A 20479-nucleotide genomic window follows, 5' to 3' on the forward strand; every position below is an offset into this window, starting at 1 on the left:
TAAGAACAAGGGTTGATCCCGGCTGTCCTCCACCATTAACCACCGTCTCGTTAGTTCGACGATCTATCTGCTCTTTCTTGGGTCCATCCCATCCCCACAGAGCCGTGATCCAGCAACCCGACTGAACAGATGCATGGTCCACAGGCTTGATGAGACGTGCAGACCTACGCTTTATTCCTGAGGTGGTACGCAGCGAGCAAACATTCAAGCGTTTTTAAGCCTGGTACACAAGGCTTTATGAGAATTTTTTCTTTCCTCAGTAGATTACCCATGAAATAGGACAGGTGTACTGGTTATTCAATTACAGCCTATCCAAGACCTGGACGAAAATGTGAAATGAGGCCTCGGAACATAGCTCTTACCGTAGGGATTTATTAATAACAGTTAAACTTTCCTCAAAACTTTTTTTTGTAATTTAAGCCCATTTTCTTATTTCGTCATTGGTTTCACTCATAAACCAGAAACGAAAATCTGCCCATCTCCTCTAAACATAAAATGTATTCATAATAATCCAGATTTATACCAAATGTATTTTTAAGTATTGCCGAATTGAGAGAGTACTCAAAATTTACGGCCTCTGAGGTTGCAAAGATGACTTCCTCTTTTTAAGGAGGAAAATGCTTAAAATGAACGTAGGAAAAGCTCAGAAATCTTCTTGGATATCAAATAGCTCCGTTAGAAAAAAAAAATGTCAATGCTATAAGAGTAAATGAATCAAAACCATATGGATCAAATTTTCCCTAAAATACACAGTTTGAAAAATTAAGGAGGAAAAGTGCTTGGCAAAATGTGTTTTAGGTTTTACCAAACCCAAAACATTTGAAGAATCATTTGCAATGGTTGATGAACCCTAGATGCAGCCAAGTTGGCCCATTTTTGTATACAACATAACAGTAAAAAAAAAAAAAGCTTTCTAGAAACCATGCAACCCCACTGATACTGTATTTCACTTAAGAAATCATTAGAAGCTGTCACCAAAAACTGTGGCGATTATAGCCATGGGATGGGGGTGGAGCATGAGATGATAAAAGTTTGTTAAATTAATTGGCCTTGTTTTTGGGGTTTGGTTCCGTGTGTTCTGGACGTGGGGGAGCAGTAGGGTAGTATTTCTTGCAGAGCAAAGTTAATTGGAAGAACATGGGCCAAATGTTAATTAGTCTCATGTCTTAAGCATATGGTAGGATTTCCCTGGCGCTCTGTATTCCAAGTCAGCGTTCCTTCTTCTCTCCTCCATGTGCAGCAAGGTGCTGGGAACGTGCCATCTGGGTCTGGAGGGGAAATACATGGTCTCTATTTCCCTGTGTTCTTTCTCTATGGTCCCCACACCAAGAGAACACAACCTTTCCGAAGAAGGCTGCTACTGCAGGGGAAAACCCTCACTAGAGTGACTCGAATGGTCTTCTCAGAAGCTGTTTGTCTTTCAGTATGAGAAGGCCCATCTCCTCCTACAAGAGTTACGTGGTTCAGACGAAATGCAATTCAGAGACAACAGAAAAGGTTGAGGTCATAGCCTTTCCCCTCTGTCACCCATCCCTGGGACTCTTGTCTCAGATTACCCCGACAGATCCAGTCTCTGGGAGAATGTGGAGCCAACCCCTACAATTGGTGAAGCCTTTGGACGAGGCCTGCAGGAAAATCAGGGCAGGAATATCAGTGCCAGAGCCTATGGAAGACTCACTAGGCCATTACGCTTCTTCAGCAAGCAAAACGTGTCATTTGTGTTTATACGAGAATTAGTAACAATTGGAAGAGAGAGATTTTTGGCTCTTAAGTCTGCCGGCAGTTCACCCTGCCATTTAGATGATTGAGCTGCAGTAGTCTCCGTTTTTCCACAAGAAAAATGGCCATATTCTTCAGATATAGTTACTGATTCCCTCAGAATAAGACAAACTTGAGGAAGGATATGCCCAAAGTTTCTAAACGGTTTTGTCAATATTCTGATCTTTTGTCAAAATACATGTCAGTCAGTCTATTGCTGCTCAAATCTGACCAGCCAGATAGGTGTGATCTCCTACATCACTGTTTCACCCCGTCTCTCAGGAAGCTGAGACCCTCCCTGAGAAAAGCACTGAGGGCATTTAAGAAATACCCTTGGGCTGATGGCTCTGATTCCAAGCTTTAGAGGAATCTCTTGGCTTGAGGGAACAGATGTGTCAGAGACTCCAGAAGATTACCAACTAAAAGACACACACACACAGAGAAGCAATTCTCATGAGATCCAAGTCTGAATGGCCAGCCCCACTAGGAAGAAAGTCAAATGCAATGCACACATTATTTTGAACATGTCAAACAGCCTCCACTGAAAAGATCTACAATGAATTGACCGAAACAACTCAAAAGCCTTTAGATCCAATTCCATGTAAGTTAGTTGGTGGGGAAAGGCCAATGCGGAAATGTAAAGATAGAAAGCAGCATGGAAAGGTATATACACTATTATCTCAATTATATTTTTTGAAAAGGTGTAAGACCCAAAAGAGCTGGAAGGCAATATGTAAAAATATTAACAGAGGTTGCCCAGGGGAATTTCTTTTTTCTACTCTGAAGACACTTAAAAAAAATTTTTTTTCTATTTTCTATAATAACCATGTAGTTATTCTATTATTATTAATAATAACCTTTATTATTGGGGGAAGTTAAAAGATTGATAGGAAAAGTGTGTAAAGCAAAAAAGCATGTAAAGAGCATATTAGCAAAAAGAGTGTCACTTAACCTGAACCCAAGTCTCGAAAACTCATCTCTACTCGATGATTTTAAGATGTGATGAAAGCCCCCTCCCTCTAGTTTTCAGAAAACCTGTTCCCTCTCTGCCCAACCACATGCTCTCATGGGGGCGATCCTAGCCTATGAGCCAAGGGTCCCAGGTTCCAGCCCCAATTCTCTCTCTAGCGCCTGGTGGTCTTCAGCAGGCCTCAAGCTCTCTGAGCCTTGGTTGATTCATCTGCATATTAGATGTCCAGAGAGAAGCAGAGGAAGTGGAGGAGGAGAGGAAGAGGAGAAACGGTAAGATCAGTTCCATTTGGAATATCATATGATCCAATCTATATAAGCCCTTCTATATAATCAGCAGTAAAACTGAAGGGTCTTTCTTTCTCTCTTCTTTAGTTAACAGGTAAACCAGGCTGTTCGAAGTGGGCTCTTATCTTTGAATTTTCTTTAGGATATTCCTAATAAAGCCAGACAACCAAAAGTAGGGTTGGTCCCCCCTTGCTTACATAGAGGCAATCCTGAGAAGTGATAAACCCCAAGGCTCTAGAAAGTTCCAATTTCCAGTTCTCCTACTCTGTTGTTTTTTCAACATGTTTGGCGTGATTCTGGTGCGCTCATCATCTTTTGTCCCCCGACTCTGCCTAAAGAAATAAGGAGGAACTTCATTATCTGTCCCTTTTCTAACTCGCTGAGGATGCTACAAGTACTAAGACAATATGGATTCCTAGTGGTGGTTTCAGGAGGAAATGTATGGTAGAAATGCAAAATATCCGGGATATGTACAGAGTAATAAGTAGGGAATTAATCTGATACGTAAGAGCATAATAAAGAAATACAGGAAGAGCTGCCTGTGGAATTTTCCGTTGCTTGACACTGGAATGATTCCCACCCTACTGCCAACTCTGGAATCATAAAATCAAAGATGAACAGTTTCCAGATTAAGTGCCAGTGACTCCAACTATGTAATACTAATAGAACAGAATAGAATAAAATAGAATACCCTTATTATAACATATAAGCTCATACGCTTACAAGAAACTAGGACGTTCACTTCGAGAATACAGACCCATGTCATTATTTCTGTTCTGACTGAACACGAAAGAAATGCCAAGGGAGTCCTGGGTCTCACCTTGCAGAAGCAGTATAGGGTTAGTTTACTTTTTATGAAAACTTTCAACCCAGTCGTGTTCAAAAAAGCTCTGCTATGGTCCCAGACGACTGATGTTAAAAACTGCCGAGATAACTACTTCTGATGTTCCTTCTAAACTGTGGAAGAGGCTTATATGCTATAAATCTGGGCATTTTGAAGAGGAATCTGCTAATATAAGTCCATGGTTTTCATGCAAAATCACACTCACAAATGCCAGCACTTGGAAATTAAATTTATTAAAGTCCTGTAGGAAGACACGTTCATTGTTTTCATGTTGTTACTTTTCGGCCGAGGTTTAAAGCCACCTCTCATTTCTTATCCCAGGATGTGCTATAGGAATCTATGAAACTTAATTACATTGACTGTTACAAAAAAGGATTTATGAACTTTTGCCTTTAGGCAGAAATGTTTATTTCATTGCCTTTGCTATTCATTCTTTTCAACTCCAACGGCTTTGAACTTTTCAGCTGCGCAGAGTTATCACCGTTGTGCAGAGCCCAGGAACTGCACTCCCAAGACGCAAACCACAAGTGGAAGAAAACGAAGAAGGCAAAGATATAGGAGCCGTTATTCTGGCCACCCTTTGTGCCATTAAAATCTCATTTTCTGCCTATTAGAATGCCCTCTTGGTGCTTAGGCGGCGGTGATAGTCGGTGATTAGTGTGTAATTGAGTATAATTGTCTTTTCACTTTTCATTTCTGTCATTCTGGGCTTCTCTCTGTTTTTCTAGCCACCAAGAGAAAAAAAGGGGTTAAGGAAAGATAAAGCTGTTAAAACTCTCACTCTCAGCCCTGAAGAGATTCTCGATCGCAATTATAGATTGCAACCCCTTTGTGACATTTCTCCAAATTTAGTGGGCAACTATCCTTGCCACCTGGGCCAAGAGCTCTCTAATAAAATCAAACGATCTGTATTTAAACAACTGCTAATAATGTCAACCTCAGACAGATGCCACATGGAGGAAATTTATCCAACCCTCTGACATGCAATTATCAAGGCAATTTATTAATATGATCTCTCAAGAAAGGCTCATAGTCCAATGCAAATTAGAAAAACAATTACAACATTCAAATATCTATATATTCCCAAAGTAGCAGTAATTCTCCTAATTTGTGCATTTATAACTCATTTATCCCAGAGTTCTGGAGTCATCAGCTGGTCTCTCTCCACACAACTTGCTTGCTTCCTCTCCAATTGTTTTAATAAAGCTTTGGTGTTTTCCTATTAGGTGCTTTTGTTCACAACCAGATCAGCTGATCAAGTACTTTAAAAAAAAAAACAGAAACAAAAACAAAGAAACAAAAAATGTGTGTGAGCTTCTGACCCAAAGCTCAGAACTAGGGGTGGAGCTGACCAATGCCTTGACAACAAGGTATAAACACAGATCTCCCTGATTACATTAAAAATCACTTGGATTGTAAGCCCAAGCTACAACTTTTGATACAGCCCGTAGGAAGGGTGGAGAGAAAGGAAACCAGAAAACTGAAATCATGTGGCTTGTATAAAGAATACATTATGGTTTAAATTTGGCAATTCATTATATGACCGCCTCGGGGAATTGACTGTTTGGTTCTGGGATACAGCAAATCGTCTGTCTGGAAACACGGGACTGACCTGAGGTGAAAGGCCATTGCCAATGGCGGGGTTCATGGGGTTGGAGGGCCCAGACGGAGGCACAAAGCTGTCTGTATAGCTGGAAAATCCATGCCTGGTGCTGGGGAGGCAGTAGGCAGAGCTGCTGTCTGGGTTTGAAGGAATAGTGCTTTGGTGGACGGTGCTCGGAGGAAGCGGCTGAGGTCTGTGAACAGTGCTGCTGGGATCCGAGACGGCTGCAACGAAGAAGACGGTCAGCTCTAACCCTCCTTGCAGGCCGGCAGGAAAAGCGCGGGGCGAAAGTTCAAATCACCGAGCCACCAGGGGTATCCAGCGCTCGGACCAAACGTGAACTTCAAACTGCGCTTCTTAACATGCATAGAGAACCACTCATAGCAAATAGAGCCCCGTCTCTGCACCTAAGTGCAAGGACGCAACTTATTTATATACTTTCAGGGCATACTCACCCAGAACACGAATGCAGAAATCACATGAACAATGAGAATGAACCTATTTTTGGTAGTGAATGTTGTGAGTCAGCATAAGAATTAGCCAGCGTCAGAATCACAAGTCTCGCATTTCATATCAAATACGCTTTCAAAGCTCCTAAATATTCGTGTGGAATGCCTGGAATGCTATCTTTCATAATCCCAAATAATTCAGTCTTCTCACTGATCCCATTCACCTCTCGGCGCCATCCAACGGTGACTTGGTCAGAGTTACCTTTGCTCTATGACTACTGCAGTTAATAACTCTCATAGAACTTCAGTTAACTGCCGACAGCAATGCAAAGGTAGAAGTAAAATTTTAACCAAGAAAAAGCAAATGGCATATTTATTTAGGAAAGGTGTTGGGTTTGGTTTCATCATTTTGTTTTGTTTTAAAATACTGAGCCAGTATCATCTAGAGAGATCCAACTATGTCACCGAACAAACTAGGTTTCTGAAATGGGGCAGGTAAACCTTCGGGACGACCTGATAGAAGGTCATTAACCCCCAAGCAGCAGCAACAATGTCAGCATCGAGGAAGATTTCCCAGCAGCAGAGAAAGCAACGGGGAGTTATATTTTAACCCCTCGACTCCCTCCGTACCTTGCGGAATAGCTGTGGGCTGGTAAGATGTCTCCGACAGCTGGTATGTTGGCAGGGTCGGCATGGCGGGGGGAGGGAACCCCCCCGGAATGAGATGGTTGAAAGCCATGAGTTGATTGGCCCCAGCTTGCTTCCTCCATCTCGCACGGCGGTTGCTAAACCAAACCTATGGATTTAATTTAAAATTTGAGGATTTCACTGATGAAATAATAGTACATTCTTAATGAATTTTTCATGCTAAAACAGATTAAAGGCCCCCTTACTGACAGGGCAAATAGATGCAAGGGAACTCCACCTTCTGTGTTGTATTGTCAAGGGAGGAAGGAGAGTTCAATGTCAGGGGTCAGGAAAGGGGCTTCCTGGACCTTCCATGGTCCCGCAGAGCCCCCACGAACTCTGGGATGACCATGAGCAGGGATGGCTGAGCAGGAGTGGGAACCACAGGAACACCCCAAGGTCACCATCACCAACACCTAACCCCTGCCTTCATCTATCACAGCACTGTAGGGAGGGTGCATGGGCCTCCTTGACCCGTACATGACATATGTCCTAATTGGGTCTTGCCTATCCCACTAACTTTGTATTTAATATTTGTATCAGGCTGTCTTTGCATTTCTATGGTCGTTACGGGCATAGCTTCTATATCGTCGTGTAAATTGACCAGGAGGAGAAATGGAGCCATTTTACCATCCCTTTCAAAGTTGAGACATTGCTCTGATCTTAATGGGAATAAATGCCAAAGAGGTATTTCAAGAAATGAAAGCATTTTATCTAAGAAGATCTCTTAAATAGTTTATTATTTCTTTCAACAACAGCTTTAAACACCAATAATAGTCTGTGCCGAGCACGATGATGACCAGGTACATTCAGAAAAAAATGGTATAATATAATAAAATGCCTTCAGAGGATTCAGAGCCCATGTATCTTGGCAGGTAGCTGGGGAGAAATGGTGATAATGGGAGTAAGAAATGTAACTGGACATCTAAAACGTTAAGGAATTGTGATATAAGGCTTTTAATGGGCGCCATCATCTTGCCCAGTTTTTACATCTGCCGCTTAAATGTGGAACTTTGAAGGATTTGACAGAGTGCATTTGTGACCTTTCTCCCAAAATTATAGAGTATTTCTACCAATTAAAGATATTCTAATTCCTATATGGAAAGTTCACTGAAAACTCCATCTGGATAAAGCATCGTGCTTGCAGTCAGAGGGGAAAAGGGATGAATGAAATGGGAGGATAAGACAGGATCCCTGCACTCCAATAACTTTCAGGCTTATCCTCTGGAATTCACAGAGCCCTCAAGGAAACCGAAATAATGCTCATGAGAGGTAAGTGCTCCATATTTGGAAATGCAGAGAATCAGGGAAAGTTCTGAGTGGAGAGAGAGTTTGAACTCATTTTAGAGTATGGACAAGATTTCAACAAAAGGTCACTCCAGATGGAGGTGATAATGCAGGAGACCAACGTGTCTAAGAAAAGGTAAGGCTTGATGTCCTTGTAGAACAAAATGAACAACAACTTAACTAATTTTTCTGAAGCTGTGGAAACTTTTAAAAGAGTGGAGGCAGGAACTTCTCCCTTTTGGAGCAAGAAAACCCAGTTTAACAAACACTTTGCCAAGGCATCTCCCTAAACTTTTGCCCTTCACCCAAGCACTTGTCTGAAAAGGAGTCTGGCCTTCTCCAAGCACACCGCATGATCCTGGTAAAGAAAGCTTTTTGAACTTCCTCAAAATACTAACATTTAATACTCCTTAAGTTTCCAACAGGAAAAGAAGGTAAGTCAATATTTTCCCATGTTGATCCATAATTGAATTAGAGTTTTACTTATCTTAATAAATTGCCACCTGGGATAATAGAACCATGAACAAGCCAGCCCTCCATTTCAGGTCTGCGTCAACTGTGTTTGCTCACTGCAAATCTGAGCGTCTGTTACCAGGATGTGCCGAAGTGTCTGGAATGAGCTGTTTTAGGCTGAGGAGGCAGAGGGTAAGAAACTGGGGCCATTTCCTTGCCTGAGTGTGCTGTGCTGTACCACACACCGTGGTCATATTTTACGTTAAAAACCTGGAGACTAGTAAGTCACACCTGGCTCAGGTGAAGCAATTCCTGACACAGGTCTCAACCAAACTATGTGCAGGGCATCTCCCACTTTAGGCTGGGAAGAGCACTGAATTTCCCAAGGTTCTCATGTGATTTCACTCATTCAGACTTACTAGCTTCGATTCCACCAGTGAGATCCTTCAGGAAGAACCCAGAGCTCGCACTTCCATCGCTAAAAAGAGCACGCTGCCAGTCTCTCTGGGCCAACTTCCTCCTGTAACCTTTAGATAAGTAAACCAGGTTTGATGTACCCAGTGGGTGGCTCTGCCTGATCACTCCGTCCATCTCGACCTGCTGTGGATCCAAGATCCTTCTATCTCCTCCATAACCCAATTTTTTTTACATCAAACATGTCTTTGCTCAAGTAATAAATCAGAAGAAACATCATAACTTTCTACAGATAGCTTCAAATATCCAAAAGACTAGGGATGTAAGGTTTTGGGGATTTTCTTTTCATTTTTCCAAAACGATCCAAAAACTGAAGACACTGAGTAAACCCACCAGCAGTTGTATTAGAAAGTTCTCATATTTACAATACAATATCTCTTATTCTTACAATAAAAGTTGAAGAGAAATAATTGGGAAGCAAATCTTTACGAAAAAACAAACCTTCAACAGGAGGTTCGAGAGTCTGCCAGTGGAAGGAATTCAAATGATGTTTAAATTTAGGCTAAATAAATCCAGAGGGCTAGTTATTCCTGAGAGAACCAGGGACTACTGAGGACTGAGGACTATCCTTCCTGTCGCTGGTCATTTAACCAGACTTTTTATCATCTTGCCCTTATCAGCCTTCTGCATCTCCTAAAACCAGCTGTGTCTACCAAAAGTAGCATTAAAGATAGATAGATAGATACATACATACATACATACATGCATACATACATACATACATATACTGAAGTTGCAAATCAGAAAGCGGTCCTTGCCTTCTTTATAATTTGAAACTCATAAAAGATTTACCTATTATTTTAAAAGGAAAAAGGTGCCCTTGAAATAATCTTCATTTTTAAAGATCCAAACTGACCAGGCACAATGATCCTGGGATACTGCTATGACCCCATCTTTAACTGAAAGGCATTCGCTTTAGTACTCAGAGGTCTTAGATAACTCTTTCAATATTGTTTCACTCATTCCTAACAATCAATGACTAATCTACTAAATGAACTGCCTGAGTGTATAACACTGAAGAAGTTCATCTAAAGGAAGGCATTTATGACTCAGTTGTTACAATTACCAGAAACGTCTCTTTGTTTTGAAAAGAGTACCAATGGTGACAGAAACAAACTGGCCTCTGATGTTCTAAAGGAGAGTATGAGTGTTCTGCCAATGTCTCAGCCAGTAGGACAGAAAGAACAAGTTTTACAAAGTTGGCTATCACCTGTTAAATGTAATTCTATGACCTATAATTCAATGTAATCTCACTCTCCCCACTATGAGCTGGCCTTCCACACCACAGCTAACATGGGAAGGAAGTAGGGCAGGAGGCTACAGTTAAATGCTGATCATTTGCCTGTATAATATCACATGACATCAAAATCCTCCCACAAAGCAAGTTTTTACTTCAGCTGATGAACTACAACCCGGTGTCTTATCATCTGCCCCTGGATCTTTCCCTACTTGTTTATCTCTCTACAGAGCCCTTCCACAAAGCTATATTCATGCCTTTTGGAAACAATCTTCAGACCCATGTCTGAAGTAATATAATATCCAATGAATTTTCAAAACAAAATTTCAATTGAAAGATCCTCATAACATCATGACAACTAGGGAAAAAAGATAATGACCCACAAAAAAAAAGAACAAGGTTTTCATAATTTTTTATCTTCGTGGGTCAAATAAGTAACAAATTTGTTCAGACTCTCAACAATATAAGTTGGGGAAAACTTCGTACTTCATTTTTTTTAAGGATTTATTTGTTTATTTGAGAGAGAGAGAATGCATGAATGGGGGGAGGGGCAGAGGAAAAGGGAGAGAAAATCTCAAGCAGACTCCCCGCTGAGCACGGAGCCGGACATGGGCCTCAATCTCACGACCCTGAGATCACGACCTGCGCTGAAACCAAGAATTGGACATTTAACCAAATGAGCCACTCTGGTGCCCCAAAAACTTTGTACTTTAAATGGTATTGTAATACTTTTTGTTCACATGGGTGAAATGCAGACCAGGCAAAAGTTGACTCCCAGGTCTCCCACTTTGCTAACTCTGTGACCTTGAACTATTTGCTTACTACCTATGGGTCTCTGCTTTCTCATCTACTAAATGGGAGGAATAAAAAACTACTTCACAAGACTGTTGTGACAATTAAATGAGACAATACAATCAAAGCCCTTGGAAGAATACCTAAGAGATATTAAGTGTTCAATAATGTTAGCTATTGAGTATGAATGTCACATTGCCATCTCTGTCTTAGCCACCCAAGAATTAAAGCCTTGCTTTGTTTTCCTAGCTCTGTGGTCTACAGCCAAAGCTTTTTGTGCCCATGAGCAAACAGGAAAGTACCCAAATAACACCTCAAATAATTGAAAGCCAGTTCAGCTTGAATGGAGACTTAGGTTAAATTTGCTTCCAAGTTTCATGGATTATTGCTAATTATCCCAGAAGCCTAATTTTGCCCATCGAGAAATTACTGGTTCACATTTTTGGTGTGGTCCCCAAAGGCAATCTAACCCACATTATTCCAGATGGGTTGTTTCAAATGCAATTTGAAAAATGGGGGGAGAATGAAATACTTAATGCTCAGAAAGAGAATTCACAACAAGATTTAAAATGCTTGATTAGTGGCACCTGGGTGGCTCAGTCAGTTGAGCAACAAGCTCTTGATCTAGGCTCAGGTCATGATCTCAGGGTCATGGGATGGAGCCCTGCGTCGCGCTCCCCGCTCAGTGGGGAGTCTGCTTTCTCTCTCCCTCTGCCCCTCTCCCTGCTCATGTTCTCTCTCGCATTCACTCCCTCTCTCTCTCTCTCTAAAATAAATAAATAAATCTTCTAAAAAAATAAAATGCTTGATTAGACACTAGATTCAGTGATGTCTAATGTGATGATGCCCAATGCCAAATATAGTACTTTCCAAGTAGGTAAATTCAGGACCAGCTGTTCATCCCTGGACCTTCTCATTCACTCCATACCCCCTCTCTTTCCACATCGCACTCTCCCAGCCCTTCTGTCATAGCTGCTCTCCAGCTCTGACCACTGTACGAAGAGCAGGTTGGGGAGAGAATGCATAAGGTTGATGAGGAGAAGTGCCATGCTCCCAGGAATATCAGAGGATCATGGACACACAGAGAGACATACTCAACTGCATCTTCATTCATCCCAACAGCAAACCCCCATAGAGAATTTCAGGATGATCATATTTTTGCATCATTAGGGAATTTCAGGGCCAAATATTCCATACCTATCTTACTTACCTTCTGAACTATACAGATCTGTTGGATGACTTTAAATCCCCACTCGATCAAAAACACAAGAAATAAGTATTGGTGAGGATGTGGAGAAAAAGGAACCCTCGTGCACTGTTGGTGGAATGCAAACTGGTGCAGCCACTGTGGAAAACAGTATGGAGGGGTGCCTGGATGGCTCAGTCGGTTCGGCGTCTGCCTTTGGCTCGGGTCATGATCCCAGAGTCCTGGGATCGAGCCCCGCACTGGGCTCCCTGTTCAGCAGGAAGCCTGCTTCTCCCTCTCCCAATCCCCCTGCTTGTGTTCCCTCTATTGCTGTCTCTCTCTCTGTCAAATAAATAAAATCTTAAAAAAAAAAAAAAGAGGGCGCCTGGGTGGCTCAGTTGGTTAAGCGACTGCCTTCAGCTCAGGTCATGATCCCAGGGTCCTGGGATCAAGTCCCGCATCGGGCTCCCTGCTCTGCAGGGAGCCTGCTTCTCCCTCTCCCACTCCCCCTGCTTGTGTTCCCTCTCTCGCTGTGTCTCTCTCTGTCAAATAAATAAATAAAATCTTTAAAAAAAAAAAAAAAAAAAAAAAGAAAGGGTGCGCCTGGGTGGCTCAGTCGTTAAGTGCCTGCCTTCGGCTCAGGTCATGGTCCCAGGGTCCAGGGATCGAGCCCCGCATCGGGCTCCCTGCTCAGTGGGAAGCCTGCTTCTCCCTCTCCCACTCCCCCTGCTTGTGGTCCCTCTCTCACTGTGTCTCTCTCTGTCAAATAAATAAAATCTTAAAAAAAAAAAAAAAGTTATTAAAAAAAAAAGAAAGAAAACAGTATGGAGATTCCTCAAAAAATTAAAAATAGAACTACCATATGACCTAGTAATTCCACTACTGGCTATTTATCCAAAGAATATGAAAACACTAATTTGAAAAGATATATGCACCCTTATGTTTATTGCAACATTATTTACCATAGCAAAATTATGGAAGCAGCCCAAGTGTCCATCCATAGACGGATAAAGGTGGGGCGTATATATACAAAGGAATATTACTCAGCCATAAAAGAAAAATGGAATCTTGCCATTTACAACAACATGGAGGGATCCAGAGAATGTAATGCTAAGTGAAATAAGTCAGTCAGAGAAACACAAATTCCATATGATTTCACTCATATGTGGAATTTGAGAAACAAAACAAAGAAAAAAAGAGACAAACCAAAAAACAGACTCTTAACTACAGAGAACGAACTAATGGTTACCAGAGGGGAGGTGGGTGCAGGGATGGGTGAAATAGGTGACGGGGACTGAGTACACTTATTGTGATGAGCACTGAACAATATATAGAATTTTTGAATCACTCTATTATACACCTGAAATTAATATATCATTGCATGTTAGCTGTACTGGAATTAAAATCAGTCAATCAATCAATCCCTATTGGGCTTCTATGAGAATCTCCAATTACTGATGATAAGTCCTGTACCTACTTATTTTTAATTGGGGGATAGGAGAGGGAGCAGAGGTATCTGAGAATATTACAAAGGCAGGGATACCCCCCTAGTTAATGTCTGTACACACACACACACACACACACACAGGTAGAGGCAAAGGCACAAAATTGTGTGTACAAATCTCAAGTCTCCCAGATTTCTTGAAGTCCATCCATGATTATCCTGGTCATCTGTGGACCTAGACTGAGATCATCTGATCTAACCTACCCCATATTTTAAAATTAAAAGAAAAAAAAAATCTGAAGCCAGCAGGATTACAGCATTGAATTAAGTGACTTCCTCAGCAGAACAGAGTAGGCAAGCTGAGACCAAAACCCACATCTTCTGATTCCTACTTAAATGCTGTTTCCTCAAATAGCTTCCTTTGCTGTCTTCCATTATCCTGGTGGTAAAAGAGTGTTACTTCCCTGTTTGGTGGAGTTCTTAGATGGAATATTTAATAAAACTTTTGCACATCATAAATATTTGCGTTCTTCCCCACTAAACGTTGATGCTTGCCATTATTTGCATAATAATACCCAGGAGGTGAATTAGGCAAATTAGTCTTTGGTGTACAATAATTCTCAGATTGTGTCCTCAGATTTGGCTGTGAGAAACACAACAGAGCTACGGGCTAAACAAATTTTAATTAAATACTGACAAAGGCCTAAGTTTTTATAGCTTTAGTGTCATCTCTATCCAGAAGACTTTAGAAATATTTTACTCGGGGGAAAAAAAAAAGCATGTAGACTTGTTTGAGGGGTTTTTTTCATTGGGTGTTTGGTTTTCCCAGGTGCCACAAATTTAACTAACTCACACTTTCTGGCTATCACTCAAAGGGAGCTGACGTTGCTACTGCTTTCCCAGATCCTTCTAAAAACTAAAGGATTTTGTTCTGGCATTTTAATCAGTGATTAACTACTCCCTTCTTTTTCCTGCTGTGTTAAGTAAAAGATCCATATGCCGGGTGTTGTAGGGAATTTGTTAGGCCGTAGATCATAGCTATGGTGCAAGACATGATGTGTCTCAAGGGAACTAATGAAGCCATAAGGAATGTAAAGAGTCACCGGGTTAAAGCCACATTAGGACAGCTGTTAGGTTAATGAGGGCCCTGCTTTGGAGAGGAGGTCACTGTATAGAAAAATATGAACCACGCTTTATTGGTTTGATCCCATGTCCTCTGCAAGTTAATGGGCCTTTCTTATTCTCCTCTGACATTCATTGGGCCAGATGTGAATGCTGGGCACTGCACAAGCTGAATGGGTTTGAGATTTAGGCTGCCCTCCATCCTTGTTTTTGGCAAAGGCAGGAATGACAGACGACAACACGGAACACTTCCAGTTTTCCATCACACTCTTTGTTTGATTTCTTTAAAATCAATGTTTGTGACTCTGAGTGCAGAGCTGATCTTCTATCTGTCTAAAGGACTGACTCGGGATGTGAGGTTGGCCAGACAGGAAATATAGGGGTCAAATCCTCAAATGCAGTGGGCACTCCATAAAGGTTTGCTGGAAGAATGGAGATGTGAACAGGTCCGACTCCAGATTTAAACCAGGTAATCACAGAACTGTAATAAAAGCAATTAGATTTGATATATACAATATTTGTAACATTGTTATAGATAATATCATGATACATACACTACCTATAGTATTATATCATACAATGTATGTATGTAAATTATCATGATTTGTAGTTAGCGGTAGTCATTTCTGGAGAGGAACACTGTACCCAATGTAACAGATAGATAGTAGTTCCAGCTGTAGAACATCTGCACTGTAAGCCTCCACGCATCTATGACTCTTCACTCACCCTCCTACCCATCTCCTGCTTCCACCTCCAAATACCTTTTGCCACGGTCCTTTCCTTTCCATTCCCATGGCCCCTGACCCATTCATGCCCACTGCCCATCACATCAACTGTGAGAGCCCTTGCCTGAAACCCAAGCCCTCCACAGGATGTCCTCAGCCTAGATTTCCAACCATATTCCTCCCCGCCACCCTACCTCTTCCTACCCTCCAAGCAAACTGAACTATTCCCTGTTCCTTTGACATGAGCAAAAATGAAAGATCACCAGGTATGTAACTCATGTGCATCCAACTCTCTGTGCTTTTGCCCACATTAGTCTCTCTTACTAATGTACTCTCCCCACCCTCCCTGTCCAGAGAATTTCTATTTAGCTTCAAAAGTTCATCCTAAATCTGCCTTCTTCGTGAGCCTCTTTTGTTACCCAGCAAGATCTCATTCTTTCCTCTTCTCAACTCCCACTGCACTTTCTCTCTTATGGTACTTATCATATCTGTTTGTTTTTTAATTATTTGTGTTTACCTCATTAACCATATTAGACTGTAGCTCCTTGGGAGACTTGTCTTAATCCATCTTAGCATTCCTTCACTTTCTTAGCACTATGATGATATATGGCAAGTCAAGTTGAATAAGACAATCACTCTGACTAGGCTCTGTACCCTGGAAGAGGCTATTTCTGTAAAAACCTAGAATAAGAGAGGTAATCAGCTGCATATGAGAAAGCAATGATCAATCTAGAGACCATATCAACTGACTGGTTCACTGCTGAGTCTCCAGCCTCACTCTGACGATGATAAGGTAACTTAAGGAGTTTCAGGATACCCTAATACATTTTTAAGCCTTCAAACAGTGTTTTACTATCTTTATTAATATGGAAAACGTTATTCTATCAATCAATAGAAACCTATTATACCAAAGTAGTCTTTCCAGAGAGTTCAGACTACTTCTAAAAGTTCGGAAGATAATTCAAACTATTCCTAAAATAATATAGTTACTTGAAATGCTTCAGGACTACAACACCTTTAGAAGGAATTTTTCTTTATACACCTTTGCCCATCCTCATAATTGAAAGGCCATCAAGAGCAAGTATATAGAATCCAGCTACGTCTATCATTGACTAGTTTTAGGACTTTGGGTAGTTACTTCAATAGTCTGACAAATAAATTGGGGATAATAATAGTACCAACCTACAGTTTTAATGACGAGTAAATGGGTTAATTCATGTAAAGCACTTAGAACAGTGCTTGGTCCAAGGAGACCACTCACAATTTATTTGCTATTATCTGTGTACCACCCCTGAAGTCCATATAGTGCCTGGTATGTAACAAGGATTCCTGAAATGGGGAGTGAACAACAGGAACTGACACACTTCTGGGTGTTATATCTGATATAATCATATTCTCCTAATTATGATAACCAAAGGCTAAAATAAGAAAGCACATTTTCGTAAATAACAACAAAAAAAACCCTAAGAATGCAAAGAAAACAAATAGATCATTTTAAAATCTATCCACATAAAATACTTATATCCAACAACATGACAGAAAAGGAGCCAAACATATTGGTCACACTGATAAATTTAATTCGACTTACCCACCTCTTAAGTGAGAAAAAAAAAATTGTCTGACTGGTTAGCAAACTAAAATACTGCTGGATACAATAGACATACCTAAAACAAAAGACATTCAATGGGAGTGATCAGGCAAATATAAATAAAAATTAAAAAGAGGTCAGAGTAGTGCCATCAGGACAGGGCAAAAGACAAAGAAAAGGCACTAGAGAGAACGTGGTGGGAACTTTATGCCACTAAAGGGCTACAATTCACAGTGAGGTACCATTCCTAACATATTTATTCTCTGGGTTTAAAATCTGCCTTAGGGGCGCCTGGGTGGCTCAGTGGGTTAAGCGTCTGCCTTCGACTCAGGTCATGATCCCAGTGTCCTGGGATCGAGTCCCGCATGGGGCTCCCTGCTCAGCGGGAAGCCTGCTTCTCCCTCTCCCTCTGCTTCTCCCTCTCCCTCTGCTCCTCCCCCTGCTCGTGCTCTCTCCCTCAAATAAATAAATAAAATCTTTAAAAATAATAAAATAAAATAAAATCTGCCTTAGATGAGAAGACACTGTTTGGTTTCCTGGTCCGGATTTAATCAGGGCGTGGATGTTTAGAGTCAGTACCTGGACTCGGGCCTCCGTGAGCTTCGCCCTCTGTGCCAGTTCCTCCCTGGTATAAATATCAGGGTAGTGGGTCCTCTCAAAAGCTCGTTCCAGTTCTTCAAGCTGTTCTGCTGTGAAAGTGGTTCGGCTCCTGCGCTGTTTTCTCTTTAGTGGCAAATCCGGTTCAGAGTCAATGTCAGAGCCTTCATCGGATTGGGGTGCTGAGGCTAAATGCATGGGAGAAAAACAGTGATAAAACAGGAGTCAAAACACAAGTTTGGCCAGGATTTAATGATTCAAATCCTAAAGTACATTCCCAGTGTCTTCACAGACACCAAGTCCCTCTGTGCAGTATTGCATTTATTAAATGATATTTATTTTTTTTTTTTTTAAGATTTTATTTATTTATTTGACAGAGAGAGATACAGCGAGAGAGGGAACACCAGCAGGGGGAGTGGGAGAGGGAGAAGCAGGCTTCCCGCAGAGCAGGGAGCCCGATGCGGGGCTCGATCCCAGGACCCTGGGATCATGACCTGAGCTGAAGGCAGACGCTTAACGACTGAGCCACCCAGGTGCCCCAGGTTGTTTCCTTTTTTTTTAAGATTTTATTTATTTGACAGAGAGAGATAGCGAGAGAAGGAACACAAGCAGGGGGAGTGGGAGAGGGAGAAGCAGGCTTCCCGCGGAGCAGGGAGCCCGATGCGGGGCTCAATCCCAGGACCCCGGGATCATGACCTGAGCCGAAGGCAGACGCCTAACGACTGAGCCACCCAGGCGCCCCTATTAAATGATATTTAATCTCTTCCCCTACTTTGTCTCCAAGCCCCCCAGGCAGAAATCATTGTTCTCTGCATCTGTCACCCTAGGTCCGTTATGAGATCTTCGAAAACAGGGACAGGCATGATTCCATTTTTATGGCCCTTGTGCTTAGCACTGAACGGGTCCTCCATTTGTGTTTGACAAATGAATCAGATTTAATGTGGTTCCAAATAAACTTTCACCACCTTTGACGGGAGGAAATCCGTTAACAGATGTGATTTTTTTTTTTTAATCCCAAAATCGACTTAGTATCTAAAAAGTCAATAATAGTAAAATGTTACAGGATTCCTGCAAATTGATAGACTCTACTCCTATAATAGAAATCATATTTAAATTTAGTATCTTATTACCAGATATTGAGAAACGTTTAAGGAGAGTTTAGATACTGTTAATGTGAACCTCAAGAACAGACTCAAGAAAAAGCAGGCAGTGTCTAGTAAACTATCTCTAAACCGAAGTTCAGAGTCTGGGTCTCTGCTGAATGGTGAGCAGCTACCCAGGACCGCTGCCTAATTTGAGGAACACGGTGCAAAATAAAAATGCAAGTCCCTGTGTTCAAAAATTACTACAAATTTGGGGATGGCCACAACAGAGCATAAAAACCAAACACAGGGCCCTTCTGAGCATGGGGCCGTGGGTGGAAGACTGCATAGGCCACGTGTCCCGGAAACCAGTCCCCTGCAGGCCCCTCCCCAGCAAAGTTTGAATTTGTCTGTATTAGCCTGCATCAGGGAAGGAGACCTTCCATATTGAGTGTGTGGGTATCTACGAAAGAGAAGGAGGGACTGGGAAATTAGATAGGAATTTGCACTGGATGATAAAATATGGCGCCCGTGAGTTCTTCCAGTAACTGAGCACCTGTCAACCTATAGAAGGTTCTGAGGTTTGAGGGCACAGCAGACACAGGGCTCTGGGCATCGGGGCAGTGGCAGAGGGCCATCAGAGGGCTCTCAGGCACCCACTCTGAGCAGAACTCAGGAGCCAGGGCAGCCACACTCCTGCGCATATCCAAATACACTCTGAAAACTCCCCAGATAACTGGGGGATCCTCTGGGGAAGGGGCTGAAATGTGCTGTTAGCAAATGGAGAAGGAAATCCAGAAAATTGTAGATTATTAATTTCATTGTCAAGGTAACTCCTTTGCACTCTCAGGCTGTAGGGCCTGGGGAAATCCAGGTGGTGCCAGAAGCAATGTCAAAATGCAGTATTTCCTACACCACTCACTCTCTTTTATCTTAAACTCAAACTCAACTCTGCCCTACAGAAATCTAAAATTCCATTCGACTTCAGAATATTATATTATAAGCTGCCCGGAGGGGTGTACATCCAAAATAACCCATAAATAGAATTTTAAGTTTGTTTAATATTTAATACGCTTACAATTTATTCACCTTCGAACTGTAAAATTAAGAGAGCGAATTAATAATCTCTATGACAAATTAAAGAAAAACAAGTGCTTGCAGATAAAAGCAAAAGGGAACTGTAATGTATAGTGCATCTACTATATGTTAGCCCTTACACTTGGTGTTCCAATTACGTTGTCTAATTTGATATAAATTGGCCTAATTTGATATAAATCTTATTTTAGGATACTTAAAAAAATAAAACTAGACTTGCTTTAGGTATGGGAGTATTTTAAAGGAGAATTAACATGCTAAGAAATGTGCATTGCATTATAAACTTCAAAAGCTCCCAATACAACTTACACGTGTTTATGTTTGATAAATGTGAGTCAAATTAAAAAAGCAATAATTTGTGCATCACTGTAGAGCAGTGGATCTTGAACTTTGGGAGCATCAGAACCACCTGAAAAGCTTATTAAAACACAGACTGCTGCCCCACCCCCACCCCCACCCCCACGGTTTCTGTTTTTGGGAGTGGTGGATACCAACTTTGCTGGTCCTAAATGACCCTTTGAGAACCACCTCTATAGAATATTCCAGATTATTATTTTCTCTCCCCAAATTCCCAAGTACATAAAATATTTCCTGCTGTAACTTATCAAAACAATGGTTCCACACACATATTTTTAAATTATAAATAATATACTTCTCAAGAAACAGATTATTCATTCCCCTAAGACAATAAATCGCCATAAAATGTTTCCCTTCCCTGCTTCCAGTTTCTGTTGCCCTGACTTTTCCGTCTTCTGTGAATTCAGGTAAAAAACCCAACAGCATTTAAGGACTGACCAAA

At 41.5% G+C, this 20479-nt stretch overlaps 1 protein-coding gene across 2 annotated transcripts in view; it reads right to left on the bottom strand.

Annotated features, from left to right (window-relative positions):
• Positions 1–20479, bottom strand: part of PAX3 (paired box 3) — a 97769-nt gene that overhangs the window by 14021 nt on the left and 63269 nt on the right. For both annotated transcript variants that reach the window (XM_054505997.2, XM_054505995.2), the window contains exons 5-7: positions 17486–17691; positions 6542–6707; positions 5472–5686 (exon numbers count right to left, since the gene is read on the bottom strand). In XM_054505997.2, the coding sequence (XP_054361972.1) occupies positions 5472–5686; positions 6542–6707; positions 17486–17691 (587 nt within the window). The remainder of the gene's footprint in view (positions 1–5471; positions 5687–6541; positions 6708–17485; positions 17692–20479) is intronic.

This window comes from Mirounga angustirostris, unplaced genomic scaffold, assembly GCF_029215605.1.
Source record: "Mirounga angustirostris isolate CCGP_5_RB_7025 unplaced genomic scaffold, mMirAng1.0.hap1 SCAF_3, whole genome shotgun sequence".
Lineage (NCBI taxonomy): Eukaryota > Metazoa > Chordata > Mammalia > Carnivora > Phocidae > Mirounga > Mirounga angustirostris.